Below are 15,163 nucleotides of genomic sequence, written 5' to 3'. Positions count from 1 at the left end.
AGATGTTAAGGGTTTTATGGTATTTGTTTCAGACTTCTGCAATGTTTGTACACGTGTTTCCCTAACTTCATTCTAGAAGGATCGTTTATTCCTGCTTTTAGCTACTTTTTGATTTTCTTCCTTGTTGGGCAATTGCCTATCTACTAAGGTTGGTCTAGTTCCATCGTGAACAACCGTCAATTTCCCTTTTTGCTCCATATTTTTAGAGAACAAACAATCAAAACCAACAACTCCTTATTTCTTCTTTTTCATTGTAGATGAATGACAGCTAACCACCACGAAGCCCCGACAAAACGTACCTCACTCTGTTCAGGTCGTCTCTCCACTCCGGTGAAGTATAAGCTCCAAGCTCCAACAACTTCCTCCTCTCCAATAATAGACTTGTCCACCACCCTCCTCCCTCTCCATTCTTTCCATTTCCGATGAGGTATTAGAGCTCAGTCAAACAAAATAAACCCAACAAACACCAACCAACGCCACTGTTGTCTGCCCTCTCTCAGATCTATTTTGTTAGACAAGAAAAAGAGGTCTAGATACACGCAATTTTGGTCCGTATACACGCAAATTTTGGCTTGTGTATTTAGATAATTACTTTGATATATCTTGTAATTATTTTAGGAACTTAAAAGATGCCTGGTAATTAGGGTCAAACCTCTTATATTTCTATCATTTGCCCTTAATAATACTACTGTATTACTTGTTTGCTTTGCCTACGTAAATAAATCACTTAACATCTGCAGTTGAGATACAAGTGGCATGAGATTCAACCGTCTTTTCTGCACAAAGAGTATTGATTTAAGTGCCTATTTGCTTTCATGGTGCATACTAGGCTACCCAAAACTAGAAAAGAAAATAATTTCAAAAGGGGTATTTGGAAAGGAAAACATGTAGTTCAACCGATAAATATATGTTATGAAGTAGCCAACTGTAAGCACCAATTTTTGATGGCACATGTTCATATGCTTTTGGACTAGAATCCAACGGATATATTTACTGTTTTAAAAATAAAATATACCCATAATGCATTATTTTTCCCTAATGGTTGGAACTATCAAAGTACGCTAAAGGTCCAACAATGGCAGCATTAATATAAGTAGCAGGCTCTGAATGACTATAATCTGTACGTTCATCTGGGTAGAAATCATTTTGATTAGGACCTCCAACAATGGCTCCAACTAATATGTTAGGGTTAGCATTTGCTGTATAGTAGAATGGTTGAAATCCACCATCACAACCAAATGATTGTGGATGCATTGCCAATGAAGGTAAAGATGATCCTCTGTGGTGAACTCTTCGAGGGTAGTTTAAGCCATACCCAACCATGTATGACATTTTCATTGGATTGTTCCCCAAGATATAGTCCACCTACAATTAACAAATTATCACACTAAGCAATCGTAACAAATTGTGAAATACATGGTACATAACTTGTTCAAATTATGCTAGTAAATTCTTTACATCATTAATTTGTAAGACGTGAAATAACATTTTATATATAGTACTCTATGAGTTGAGTCTATTATGTGAGATAAAGGATTTACCTGTCTTTTTGCAAGGATTCTAATAGTCTTTTCTGAGACCAAGAGGCTTCCACAGTTGAAAGTATGTTTTTTACTTGCCATGTATTTGGCATAAGTGGTGAGCAGAGAGGTAATGGATGTCACATATTGAAGGTTTTCTTCAGGTAGCTTGTAAATTAAGCCCCCTGTAATAGTAGATAAAAATAATATAAGTAAGACGAATGTCTCCAAAAACACTTAAAAAATAAAACCAACAAAATGTTCGGTATCACCTTTTGTATATTGGGTGCTTGTATAAGGTGAGTTGGGTAGTATTTTACATACAAAGTCTTCAGCATGTTGTCTAAATGAATCAAATCTATTGTCATTTCCAACCACGCTTATCTACATTATTAGCACCTTTTTAGGGATATGTATATATCAATAATACTAACACGAAGACCAAAGGAAGAAAATTTAATGAAAACCATAGAAGTAAATGTAACGTATGTACCCTTGCCATAAGAATATGAGCACCAGCATATTTGTTGTCCCAGCTGAATAAATCTGGTACATCATTGGCTCCCAAGGTGTTTATAAAGTGTAAGTATGAAATGTCATTTGTTGCTCTCAATAGCCATGCTGCTCCCCAGTATAGCTCATCCTACAAAGTTAATTAACCCAATTTAATTGCAGTAACCTAATTCAAACTAAGTGATAAGATTGAGTTACGCATCAAAATTATTGGGCCAGAATACCAGTTAATAGTAGGCCTTGCTTTATTTTTGAAAAATGTTCGAGTCATAAAGTATGCCCAATAAGGTTAGCTTACTATTATACATACCTTATAACTAGAGTATGAGCAATAGAATGGGCAAGCTGCAGAGCCTAGTGAATCACTATAAGAGCCTCTGTATTGAACTGCAAACCTGAACACTTTAACTGCATTTCCCAGAAGCTTTTTCGAGTACACTAGATCAACAGACCGAAAAACCAATGAGGCAGCTGCTAAAGCAGCCGCCATTTCTCCAGCCACATCAGAGCCAGGATTACTGGGAGAGACATAATAGACGCTTCGAACAGTGTCCATATCTTCGGGCCTTTCCCAACACTTATGATCAGCATTTGGGTCACCAACACCAACGAAAAGCTTGTTGGGAGCAGCATTCGCACATTTTAGGAAGTAATCCGTTGCCCAACGGATTGCGGCCCGTGCATTTTGTAATTGGGGGCCCATTCTCTTGCCATACTCAAGTGTGTTCCAGGAGAGCATTGTGGTAGTATATGCCATTGGAAAATTGAACTTCACATTATCTCCAGCATCATAATAGCCTCCAGTTAAGTCCACCTGTCCAACATATTTAAGATAAAATGCTACTGCAAGGGTCTGGACTTATAACAAGTATGATTATGCATAAAATAACTTCATTTTTGGAAAAACTATAAAAGAAATAGTGTCACTTTGGAACACTACATTCTACTAAATGTCAAATGAAGTATATATAAAATTAAATTTATACCTTCAACTAGATAAAGTGTAACTTTAATTTTGGATATCTCACATTATCGTATCAAATTTGATATTATTTTTATTGGCTTAAGTCATTCATAGCCCCTTTAAGTTGTCCTGAAAATTCACTTAAATCCATTAACAAAGGCTTGTACCTATTATCCATCAACAAAGGCTTGTACCTATCAGACACCTCAAGTTCTTAAAATTGATACTTATCAGGCACAAAATGGTGATTTGGCAAGGAGAGTGTATTTCACCTTTAAGCTCGTGAATTAAGTACTAAATAATATTTTATTTTTATTAAACATTTACACTTAAATTTATTTTCATTAATATAATTTTAATAATTGCAATTTCTTAATTAAAAAAATAAAAAAAAGAAAAGCGAACCCACCCATCCTCCCTCCCCTAGCCGGTGGCATCTTCTTCACCTTTATAACCTCCTCTCTTTCTTTTTTTTAAAAAAAAAAAGAAAATTCTTAACAATTTTAATTCTTTTTATTTTTTCTATGTTGTGCGTTCTTGGTGTTGTTGTTAGGTAGACTGCCGGAATCATCGCTATTCTATGTTGTGTGTTCTTGGTGTTGTTGTTAGGTTGACTGTCGAAATCATCGGAGTTAGTAGTGGCGGTTATGGCATTGACATTTTATCGGTGGAGTTTTATCAAAAATGATTTGATTTTGCATGAATCGAAGTTTTGTGAGCCGAATTAGAGCTGATTGGTGGTTGGTCGGAGGATCTTTGCGATGAAATTTTTTGATGTGTGCATTTTCCGACGAGTCTCGTCAAAAAATTAAAACTAGAAATTATATTATTGCTGCTTTCATTGGAAAATCAAAGCTGCTAAATGGAAAAAAAAAATAATTTCACTAACAATCAAATTTTCGAGAACCCAAGTGAAAAGATTAAGAAAATATTTTAATCAAAGCATTCAAAAAGAGTTGAGCGGATCAATAAATTAAAAAATTTACATCAAAATACTGTAACAAAGTTGGTTTAATATTATTAAAAAAAAGACATGAATATATTTAATCCACATGAAAAATATTGAATGGACTAAATTTCCACGTCAGTGCGTTTGATAACACGTGGAGGAGATTTGATGAGGCATGACAAAAGAAGGCCTAGATGGATCAAATTTCAGGTGGGTTAAGGGCCTAACAGGTACAGACCTAAGTTGAGAGGTTTAAGTGAAATTTTGGGATAAGTTTAACTGGCTAGCGATGACTCAAGCCCATTTTTATTCTATCTTTCAAGTGGATAGATTTGTTCAAGAATCATTAACACGTGGCTATAAGCTTGGGATAACTTAGTTCACAAGCCAAAGGACTATGCAGGCAAACATGGATGGTTTTGGGATAAACCTTTGGTATTGTCTTATCCCTTGTTTAGTTATATACTAATCCTAGGATAAGTTATACTAACATTAATAATTGATATTGGCATATGTTATGCTTGCGAGAATATCGAGATTAGTTGTTCTTGAATAACAGGATGAAATGACAAAAACACTCTTCAGGTCCTTCAATTTTTTTTTTCTACCAAATAATATGGAGGATATTTTATAAACAAACATTTGAAATCTAACAGACGTTGAATGCCTCACAGACTGAACATCAAGAAAATTCAGAGTGGCAAACTGACCTTTTTGACTATTATGGTGAACGTTATTTATGTGAGCTCATGGAGCCTATTATTTTTATAAATTCCTTTATCAGTAGGAATTTTATCCTTTTCTACATTTATAATTTCTTATAAATCATACGGTACGAATTCATACTGAAAAAAGTTCATTATATCAATCATTTGATTTTCTTGTTCTGTACGAAAAGGTCAATTATATCATCACTACCAGAAATTCGCTATTTTCCGATTGAAAAATTCTGACTGAAAAAAGTAACCAGAAATTTTCGACTACTTCAGTTGGAAATATTTATTTTTTTTATAAAATATTTTTCCAATACTATTTGTGACAAAAACAGTCAGAATATTTGGCGATAAATTCTGGAAAATATATATTCCTACTATTGTAGTCGGAAATATAAATGATTAAATAAATTATTTATTTAAATAAATTATTAAATATATGCTTCCGACTACTATAGTCGTAAATGCTAACAAATAAATAAAATTGATAATTAATTTAATATTTATCCGACCACTGTCGTCGGAAATATAAATAATTAAATAAATATAATACTAAATATATAATCAGTCCCTTATACGACAATTAAATAATTATTTAAATAAATTATTAAATATATATTTTCAACTCCTGTAGTCAGAAATACTAACAACTAAATAAAATTAATAATTAATTAAATATATATCCGACCACTGTAGTCGGAAATGTAAATAATTAAATAAATATATTACTGAATGTATAACCAGTCCCTTATACAAAATTTAAAAAATAAGTAAAATAAATTATTAAATATATATTTCCAACTACTGTAGTCGAAAATACTAATAACTAAATAAAATTAATAACTAATTAAATCTGTGTCCGACCATTGTAGTCGGAAATATAAATAATTAAATAAATATATTACTGAATGCATAATCAGACCCTTATATGAAATTTAAAAAATAAGTAAAATAAATTATTAAATATATATTTCTGACTGCTGTAGTTGGAAATACTAATAACTAAATAAATATATGAGTTAATATATAATCATATCCTTATACGAAAAATTAATAATTAATTAAATATATTATTAATTAGATTTCTGACTACTTTAGTCAGAACATTTAATAATAAAATAAATATATTACTAAATACATTACAAAAAGCTTCTCTATAAATATAGTAAATGTATCCGACTACTGTAGTCGGAATATTGAATGATTATATATATTCAACTTTTACTCGACTGTAGTGATCGGAAGATTATAAAGTATTAAACTATAGTGTTTCTGTAACGCCCCGAAGTTTTTCTTAGCTAAATTTTATCCCTAAAATATCCAGCATTGGCTTCTAGAATAATTTATACTTTCTTTTGGTGGAATACCTTAGATTTCAATTTTTCATTTTGTAAATGATTGAATAAATTTTCTGTCGACATAAGATGCATCCAAAACGGACACTCAGTGAAGGAGTTATGGTTAATTTAAGTCCTAATCGTAAAACACCGTCATTCCTATCCTTGGCGCGTCGCGGAGGGGGTGTAAATGGCGATGGTCAATTTCTAGTGGGACTCCACGATGGTGGTGCATTGCAGAGTGGGACAAATTCCCATTCGTTAATTTCCATAGTGGCGCGTCACGGTGGCCCATGAAATTGGGCTTCCAGTTATATTTTAATACCGGTCTCATTAAGGGTATATTGGGTATTTTTTCACACCCTTATCAGTCCAAACACGAGATTTCAACCCTAATTGAGCATATTACTCATACATTCACCAAAAATATTCAAGAACACTCTCTAGGGTTCCATATTGATAATCCAAATAAATCAAGATTCAACTGTGGGTTTTCAAAAATAAATTGAAGATTTGGAATTCCCAAGCCATGGGCATCAAGAAGCATCCTTTAAATTTCTAGATAGAGGTACATGGGGTTTATCCTAAAAAAACTACATGGGTTAAAACAATTAGAGCATGATTTTTAGATTTTTATGCATGAATTTCAAAGGGTTTTGGAATCTATGTTCTAAATTATGTACTTCGAATGTTTTAATGTTACTATTATTTTGACCTTGTGGTCCTATCCCCTAAAATTGATTTACATGTATACGTATATGTTTGGAATTTGAGATTTAAGATCGTTGAGAGCATAAATTATGAACTCCCTCTCGTATATTGAATTAAAGATTATGGTTTTGTGATTTGAAAGATGTTTTCGCAATATTATAGCATTTGAGCATGATTTGAAATTGTTGAGAGGGTTTTTCTTGATATAAATGTGTTCTTGTGTTTAAGAGAAAGAATTGCATGTGAATTGAGAACTTTGACATGACCACCTTGTACTGTACTACTGAAATGCTTGATAAAGATGAGTTCTTTGCATGTGTTTACATGAGATTTGAGAAAGAGTTTCATTGAATTGAATTATTGAAATGGTGGTTCCAAAACTTGTGTTTTGAAAATAGAAATTTACGATAGACTAATAATGGCTCAGAGATGTGACTTGCAAGTCAATGGTATGACGATACCATATGTATTTATGCCATAACAAATTATATTTTCAGAGTATATTTTCAAAGTATGTTTTCAGAGACTGTATGTTTTGATAAAGTTTTAAAAAGGGGCTTAAAGAGGGTTAGGTGGTTACCCGAAGAAGGCGCGAGTTCAAGCAACTCTTAGCTTGAAACAGTATTTGCCGATACGGGTAGATTATTATTGTACGTTGGTGACGGTCGTATGGTGTAGTAGATTCAGAGACTCCGACCCTTACGGCACACTTAGGTTGAGGGCTTCGCCGCCGAGTTAATGGCAGTTTCCATATAGTCCATGGAATTTTTCAGAGTTGTAGGGTATACCACTTAGCGTAGAAGTAACACAAATTTCTCAAAGTTGAGATGATTTTTACAGAGTCTTTAAAATGCCCATGTGAATTCTTACTATATGATATCCTTATGGACTATTTTAAATTTTTCTCATATATGTTGAATAATAAATGATTATTTTGAATATGCTCTGCATACCAGTACATCTGTATTGACCCCTACTCCCCCCTACCTCTTAGGTTCTGAGACTCAATCTAAGGGTCCAGATAAGCAGTATATAATTCAGACAGCTGATCAGACTGTGCAGTGGTGAGCCTTCTCTATTCCAGAAGACCTATCTTTTTAGACTATGTCACTTATTTCAATTTTGGTATACTGGGGGCCTTGTCTCAGTTTCAGACAGTTGTCAAATTTTCATGTAGTAGAGATTTCGCAGACTAAGTTAGATGTTATTTAGATGTAGTTGATTTACAGTTTCCATACTTGTGTTGAATTCAGAATTGACCATGTTTCCGTCGCAGATTATGTTTCCGCATCTTCTTTTATTATATGAATTTTTTGCTTGATTATCAGATAGAGAAGGGCGTTCTGGGCCTTTATGGTTCGGGATGTTCGTCATGGCCAGGCCCTCATTCGGATCGTGATAAACTTGGTATCAGAGCACGGTTCATGGTCCCAGGGTGTCTATGAAATTACGTTAAGTAGAGTCTTGTTTATGGGTGTGTAGCACACCACACTTATAAGCAAGAGGCTACTAGGCGTTTAAGAATGTTTCTCTTCTTTGTGATTTAGTTCGTGCTTCAGAGTCTAATCTATCCCCTAATCAATGACCTTTTGCATTTCAGAAAACTAGTGATGCCTCTCCATCGTACCAACATTAATGCTCAGGATGATGAAGTCAGTCCTACCCATAGGATGCGGACCCATAACAGAGCTCATACCCCAGAACCTATTTCTACTCCGGGAGTACCTCCTGTACCAACTAGTCCTCCTAGAGTTCCCCGAACGGGGGCCAATCGCACTTAGCCTCGTGAAGGAGAGATTTCTAATGCTGAATTCAGATAGTCTATTCATATACTGGCATAGCTGGTAGCCACACAGACTCAGAGGTCGGAAGATACTGGGTCTGCGTTTGTTACTTCTGAAGTTACTAGAGTGGGCCAGTTCATGAGAATGAACCCGTCCAAGTTCTCTGGCGCTAAGGTAGAAGAGGACCCATAGGAGTTCGTAGAAGAAATGGAGAAGATTTTCAAAGTAATGCATGTTGATCATGTAGAGGGTGTTGAGCTAGCAACATACCAGCTAGAGGATGTAGCGAACCAATGGTACATCGAATGGGAAGATACGAAGGGTGATAGTGCTGAGCCCACAGTTTAGGATGAGTTCGTGGAAGCTTTTCTTGACCGATTCTTTCCCCTGGAGCTGAGGGAAGCGAAAGCAGAGGAGTTCATGAACCTTAAGCAGGGTAAGATGAGTGTTCAGGAGTATACTTTAAAGTTGAACCAGCTTGCTCGTTATGCTCCTGAGAAGACGAGTAGTATGAGGGCCCGAATGAGAAAGTTTGCTTCCAACCTTTCAGATGATCTGGTGCTTGAGTGTCAGGGAGCTATGTTGAACAGGGATATAGAATTTGCTAGACTGTCAGTCCACATACAGCAAGTTGAGGAGAATAAAAAGAAGAAGATAGCTGAATCTAGGGAAAAGGACAGGCTGGCAAAGAGAGCCTGAGCAACAAACCAGAGTCATAGTCAGCAGCAGAGCGGTAATTAGAGCGGCAAATGGCAAAAGAAAAAAAATTGGGTAATGCATAGTCGGTTGCTAGTGCTCCAGTGTCCAGACCCATAGCTGAGCAGCGCACCCAAAATTTTTAGTTTAGTCAGGGGCCGAAGATACAAGGTACGCAATCGCAGGGAAGTGTAGCCCAGACCTTCCGATCCTATCCGCACTGTGGAAGATGTGGGAGAAATCATCCAGGGAGATGTCAGTTTGGCGCTTTGGTGTGTTCTTCATGCGGCCAGCGAGGCCATATTTGGTGTGTTGTTCATGCGGCCAGCCAGGCCATATTTGGTGTGTTCTTCATGCGGCCAGCCAAGCCATATCCAGAGAGATTATCCGGCAGTAAAAAGTAATGTTGAAGGAGCCAAGTCGTAAGCGAATTCATCTGCACCACCATCTCAGAAGGGTGCCACTTCAGCTGCCGAAAAAGGATGAAACCGGTTGTATGCTTTGCCCAACCGCCAGTAGGAAGAGGCCTCACCAGATATAGTCACCAGTACGTTGCAAATCTTTTATCGTGATGTGTATGTATTACTTGATCTCGGGTCTACCTTGTCTTATGTGACCCCATACGTGGATGTTGGTTTTGGGCTTGAGACTGATGTGATTGCTGAACCTTTTTTGGTTTCCACCATGGTGGGAGATTCTATTGTGGCTAGGAGGGTGTATAGAAATTGTGTTGTGTCTATTTTCAGCCAGGATACTGAGGAAGATCTCATAGAACTTAATATGGTTGATTTTGATGCCATCTTAGGGATGGACTAGCTCTATTCGTGCTATGCCACCTTGAATTGTAGAACCCGAAGAGTCACCTTTTCTTTTCTGAATAAGTCTGTGATAAAATGGGAGGGACATTCTCTAGCACCTAGAGGGCACTTCATATTTTACCTCAGGGCCCGTAAACTTATTTCCAAAGGTTGTTTGTATCATCTTATTTGAGTTAAAGATTCTAGTGCCGAAAGTCTCTTTCTTCAGTCTGTCCCCATAGAGAATAAATTCCTGAAAGTCTTTTTAGATAATCTCCCAGGAGTACCACCTGATGATAGATTTTGGTATTAATTTATTGCCAGATACCCATCCTATTTCTATTTCGCCATCTAGGATAGCTCCTGCAGAGCTAAAAAAGTTGAAAGAACAGCTAGCAGATCTTCTAGATAAAGGTTTTATCCGCCCCATTATATCTCCTTGGGGTGCACCTGTACTTTTCGTGCAAAAGAAAGACGGTTCCCTTCGTATGTGCATAGATTACCGCCAGTTGAATAAGGTCATGATTAAAAATAAATATTTCCTTCCTAGGATTGATGATCTTTTTGATAAAGTTCAAGCTGCTAAATGTTTTTCAAAGATAGACCTTCGTTCGGGATATCACCAGTAGAAAGTTAGAGAGTCAAATATTTCTAAAACAATTTTTCGAACTAGATACGGCCATTATGAATTCTTAGTCATGTCCTTCGGGTTGACTAATGCCCCTGTAGCTTTCATGGATCTAATGAATAGGGTTTTCCGTCAGTTTCTGGATCTATTTGTCATTGTATTCATTGATGACATTTTGGTATATTCTAAGAGCGAGGAGGACCATGCTAATCACCTCCGAATCATCCTTCAGACCCTTAAAGATCATAAGTTGTATGCAAAATTTTCCAAGTGTGAATTCTGGTTGAATGTTATTGCGTTCTTGGGGCATATTGTGTCTAATGAGGGGATAAAGGTTGATCCCCTAAAGATTGAGGCAATGAGAAAATGGACCAGACCCACGACTCCAACCGACATTCAGAGCTTCTTGGGTTTGGTGGGTTATTACAGAAGATTCGTCGAGAGTTTTTCTTCCATAGCTGCACCACTTACTAAGTTGACTCAGCAAAAGGTGAGGTTTTTGTGGTCTGACTCTTGTGAGAATAGTTTTGAGAAGTTGAAAGACAAGTTAACTACTGCTCCTGTTCTGACTCTTTCGGAGGGTACAGAAGGTTTTTTTGTATACTGTGATGCACCCCGAGTGGGACTTGGGTGTGTTCTTATGCAGCACGGTAAGGTAGTGGCTTATGCATCTAGGCAATTGAAGGTGCATGAGCGAAACTACCCTACTCATGACTTGGAGTTAGTGGCAATAGTTTTTGCACTTAAGATCTGGCGGCACTATTTGTATGGGGTACACGTTGATATATTTACTGACCACAAGAGTTTATAGTATGTTTTCTCGCAGAAAGAATTGAATCTCAGGCAAAGGCGGTGGTTTGAACTTTTAAAAGACTATGACATGAGCCTGCACTATCATTCGGGCAAGGCGAATGTGGTAGCCGACGCCCTCAGCAGGTTATCTATAGGCAGTATTTCTCATGTGAGGAAAGAAAAAAGGGAGATAGTGAAGGATATTCACCGACTTGCAAATCTAGGAATGCGAATTTTAGATTCTGAGGATGGAGGAGTGGTTGTTTATGAAATAGCTAAATCTTTCCTTTGTGCAGAAGTCAAAGAGAAGCAGGTTAAAACTCCCATCTTGATGCAAATCAAGAAAGATATGGGTCAACAAAAGGTATTGTCTTTTGAAATTGGTGGTGATGGTGTTTTGAGATACCAGGGTAGATTGTGTGTGCTAGATGTAGATGGTTTGAGGAAGAGAATCCTTGATAAAGCTCACATGTCGAGGTATGTTATTCACCCTGGCTCTACTAAGATGTATCAGGATTTGAAACCATTTATTGGTGGAATAATATGAAGCGTGATGTGGCTAACTATGTTGCCAAGTGTTTGAATTGTCAACAAGTTAAAGTGGAACATTTGAGACCAGGTGGTTCTTCTCAAGAGATAGCTTTGCCTTTGTGGAAGTGGGAGATAATTAATATGGACTTCTCAAGAGATAGCTTTGCCTTTGCCTTTTGTCATACATGTTGTGCATATCTGGAGTTAAAGTCGGCTTATTTCTTGGAAAAGCTTGATTTCTTCTTTCTAGTACAATTATTATATGGTTTAATGTGAATTAAATTAATATAGGGTATTCTTATGTTATGTTTAATTATCACGGACTGATACGAAGAAGATATCTACAGTCTCTATATTCTTTGAGACAATGCCATAAGACTCGATGAGAGCGCTGGCCTTATTGACTACGACCAGATAGTTTTCTGCTTTCTTATAGTTCTATTGATTTAATTTCTACCATGCACCCTCTCCTTTTGAATAGTGTACCTATATAATCATACTGAACATTGTACATCCAGTTTCTTCTTAAGAGTTCATTGGCATTTGACAAAAGTTTCGTAACGGCACAAAGCATAATATAACATGATGAAAACTAAAAGTAACGTAATGCGCTACTAGAAGATCCGTCCTTGATTCAGTGCAACAATGTCCAGATTACTTGTTATTAGTATGAGACAATAATTTGGAGCTGGCATTGTCTCCACTATTACATTTTTTAGATTAGTTTGATGTTTCTTCTACTTCTTATAACTGATTTTTCATCTGATTTATAAATGTTTATTCAGATAAATAAGTACTACTGAAGGCTGATCTACTCTTTTTTGTGCTTGGGCTTTTATATTCTTATTAACATATATCTACTCTTTTAAAACACTTTCAAGGTCCTGAAACTAGTACGATTCCATTTGGGTGATTGTAGATAGGTTGACCAAGTCATCTCACTTTCTACCTGTCAGGATAAATTATCCGGGAGAGAATTATGCCAAGCTATTCATTGCAGAAATAGTTCATTTGCATGAGGCACCTATGTCCATCATATCTGACAGAGGTACACAATTTTCTTCACAGATTTGGAGATCGTTTCAAAAGGGTTTAGGTACCCAAGTAAGTTTGACCACGACTTTCCATGCTCAGACAGATGGGCAAGCTGAGCGCACCATCCAAACCCTTGAGGATATGTTGAGGTCCTGCGTGATTGATTTTAAAGGCAGTAGGGTAGAGCACTTGCCATTGATAGAGTTCGCATATAATAATAGTTTCCATTCTAATATTAAGATGGCACCTTTTGAGGTATTGTATGGGAGAAGATGTAGGTCCCTGATAGGATGGTATGAAGTAGGTGAGACGCAGATATTTGGGCCTGATCTTGTTCATCAGGAAATAAAGGATGTGAAAGTCATTAGAGAATGACTTAAGACAGCTCAGAGTCGTCAGAAGTCCTATGCCGATGTTAGGAGAAGAGATCTAGAGTTTAAGGTTGGAGATTGGGTGTTTCTCAAGGTTTCTCCTATGAAGGGAATCATGCGATTCGAGAAGAAAGGTAAGCTCAGTCCTCACTATATAGGACCATATCAGATTGTGAGAAGGATAGGTGGAGTTGCGTATGAGTTAGAATTGCCAGCTAGCATTCGGTATTTCATATATCTATGTTGAAGAAGTGTATTGGAGACCATTCTTTAGTATTGCCTGTCGAAGAAATCAAAGTGACAGACTCCTTATCCTATGAAGAAGAGGAGAAACCAGAAAATTAAAGAAGTGACTTGGGAATCAAAATTTGACATGGGAGCTAGATACCTTAACCTTTTTTAAACAATGGATGACGAAATAGAAGGTACAATCCTTGCCTTATTCTTTCTATGCCTTAGTATGCTTGAAATTATACTTGTTTGTATCCCGCGTCAACATTAGGGGACGAATGTTCCCAAAGGGGGGATATTGTAATGCCCCGAAGTTTTCCTTAGCTAAATTTTATCCCTAAAATATCAAGAATTGGCTTCTAGAATGATTTATACTTTTTCCCAATGAAATCCCTTAGATTTTAACTTTTCATTTCGTAAATGATTGAATAAGTTTTCCGTCAACAAAAGATGCGTCCAAAACAGACACTCGATGAAGGAGTTATGGTTAATATAAGTCCTAGTCATAAAACACCATCATTCCTATTCTTGACACGTCGTGGAGAGGGTGTAAATAATGATGGTCAATTTTCAATGGGACTCCACGATCGTGGTGCATCGCGTAGTAGGCCAAATTCCCATTCATTAATTTTTAATGAGCCACCACGATAGTGGCGCGTCGCAGTGTCCCATGAAATCGGGCTCCCAGTTATATTTTAATACCGATCTCATTAAGGGTATATTGGGTATTTTCCCACACCCTTATTAGTCCAAATACGATATTTCAATCCCAATTGAGCATATTACTCATACATTCACCAAAAATATTCAAGAATACTCTCTAGGGTTCCATATGGATGATCTAAATAAATCAAGATTCAACCGTGGGTTTTTAAAACAAATTAAAGAATTGGAATTTCCAAGCCCCCTAGATAGAGGTATGTAGGGTTTATCCTAAAAAACTACATGGTCTTAAAACCATTAGAGCATGATTTTTAGATTTTATGCACGAATTTCAAAGGGGTTTTGGAATTTATATTTTAAATTATGTACTCCGAATGTTTTAATGTTACTATTGTTTTGACCTTGTGGTCCTATCCCCTAAATTGATTTACATGTATACGTATATGTATGAAATTTGAGATTTAAGATCGTTGAGAGCATAAATTATGAACTCCCTCTTATGTATTGAATTAAAGATTATGGTTTTGTGATTTGAAAGATGTTTTCGCAATATTATAGCATTTGAGCATGATTTGAAATTATTGAGAGGGTTTTTCTTGATATAAATGTGTTCTTGTGTTTAAGAGAAAGAATTGCATATGAATTGAGAACTTTGACATGACCACCTTGTACTGTACTACTGAAATGCTTGACAAAGATGAGTTCCTTGCATGTGTTTACATGAGGTTTGAGAAAGAGTTTCTTTGATTTGAATTATTGAAATGGTGGTCCCAAAACTTGTAGTTTGGAAATAGAGATTTACGATAGACTAATAATGGCTTAGAGATGTGACTTGCAAGTCAATAGTATGACGATACCATATGTATTTATGCCATAACAGATTATGTTTTCAGATCATGTTTTCAGAGTATGTTTTCAGAGACTGTAT

General features: G+C 36.2%; 1 protein-coding gene across 2 annotated transcripts in view; it reads right to left on the bottom strand.

The window, feature by feature from the left end:
• Positions 1-891: 891 nt before the first annotated feature.
• LOC107854632 (endoglucanase 3) overlaps positions 892-15,163 on the bottom strand; it is a 33,402-nt gene continuing 19,130 nt past the window's right edge. For both annotated transcript variants that reach the window (XM_047399043.1, XM_047399042.1), the window contains 5 exons: positions 2,344-2,847; positions 2,014-2,163; positions 1,793-1,904; positions 1,542-1,705; positions 892-1,365 (listed from right to left, as the gene is read on the bottom strand). In XM_047399043.1, the coding sequence (XP_047254999.1) occupies positions 1,036-1,365; positions 1,542-1,705; positions 1,793-1,904; positions 2,014-2,163; positions 2,344-2,847 (1,260 nt within the window). In that variant the 3' untranslated portion in view covers positions 892-1,035. The remainder of the gene's footprint in view (positions 1,366-1,541; positions 1,706-1,792; positions 1,905-2,013; positions 2,164-2,343; positions 2,848-15,163) is intronic.

The sequence above is a fragment of the Capsicum annuum genome, chromosome 11 (genome assembly GCF_002878395.1).
Source record: "Capsicum annuum cultivar UCD-10X-F1 chromosome 11, UCD10Xv1.1, whole genome shotgun sequence".
NCBI lineage: Eukaryota > Viridiplantae > Streptophyta > Magnoliopsida > Solanales > Solanaceae > Capsicum > Capsicum annuum.
Note: the sequence above shows the minus strand (reverse complement) of the source record. Positions and strands in the feature narration are given on the sequence as shown.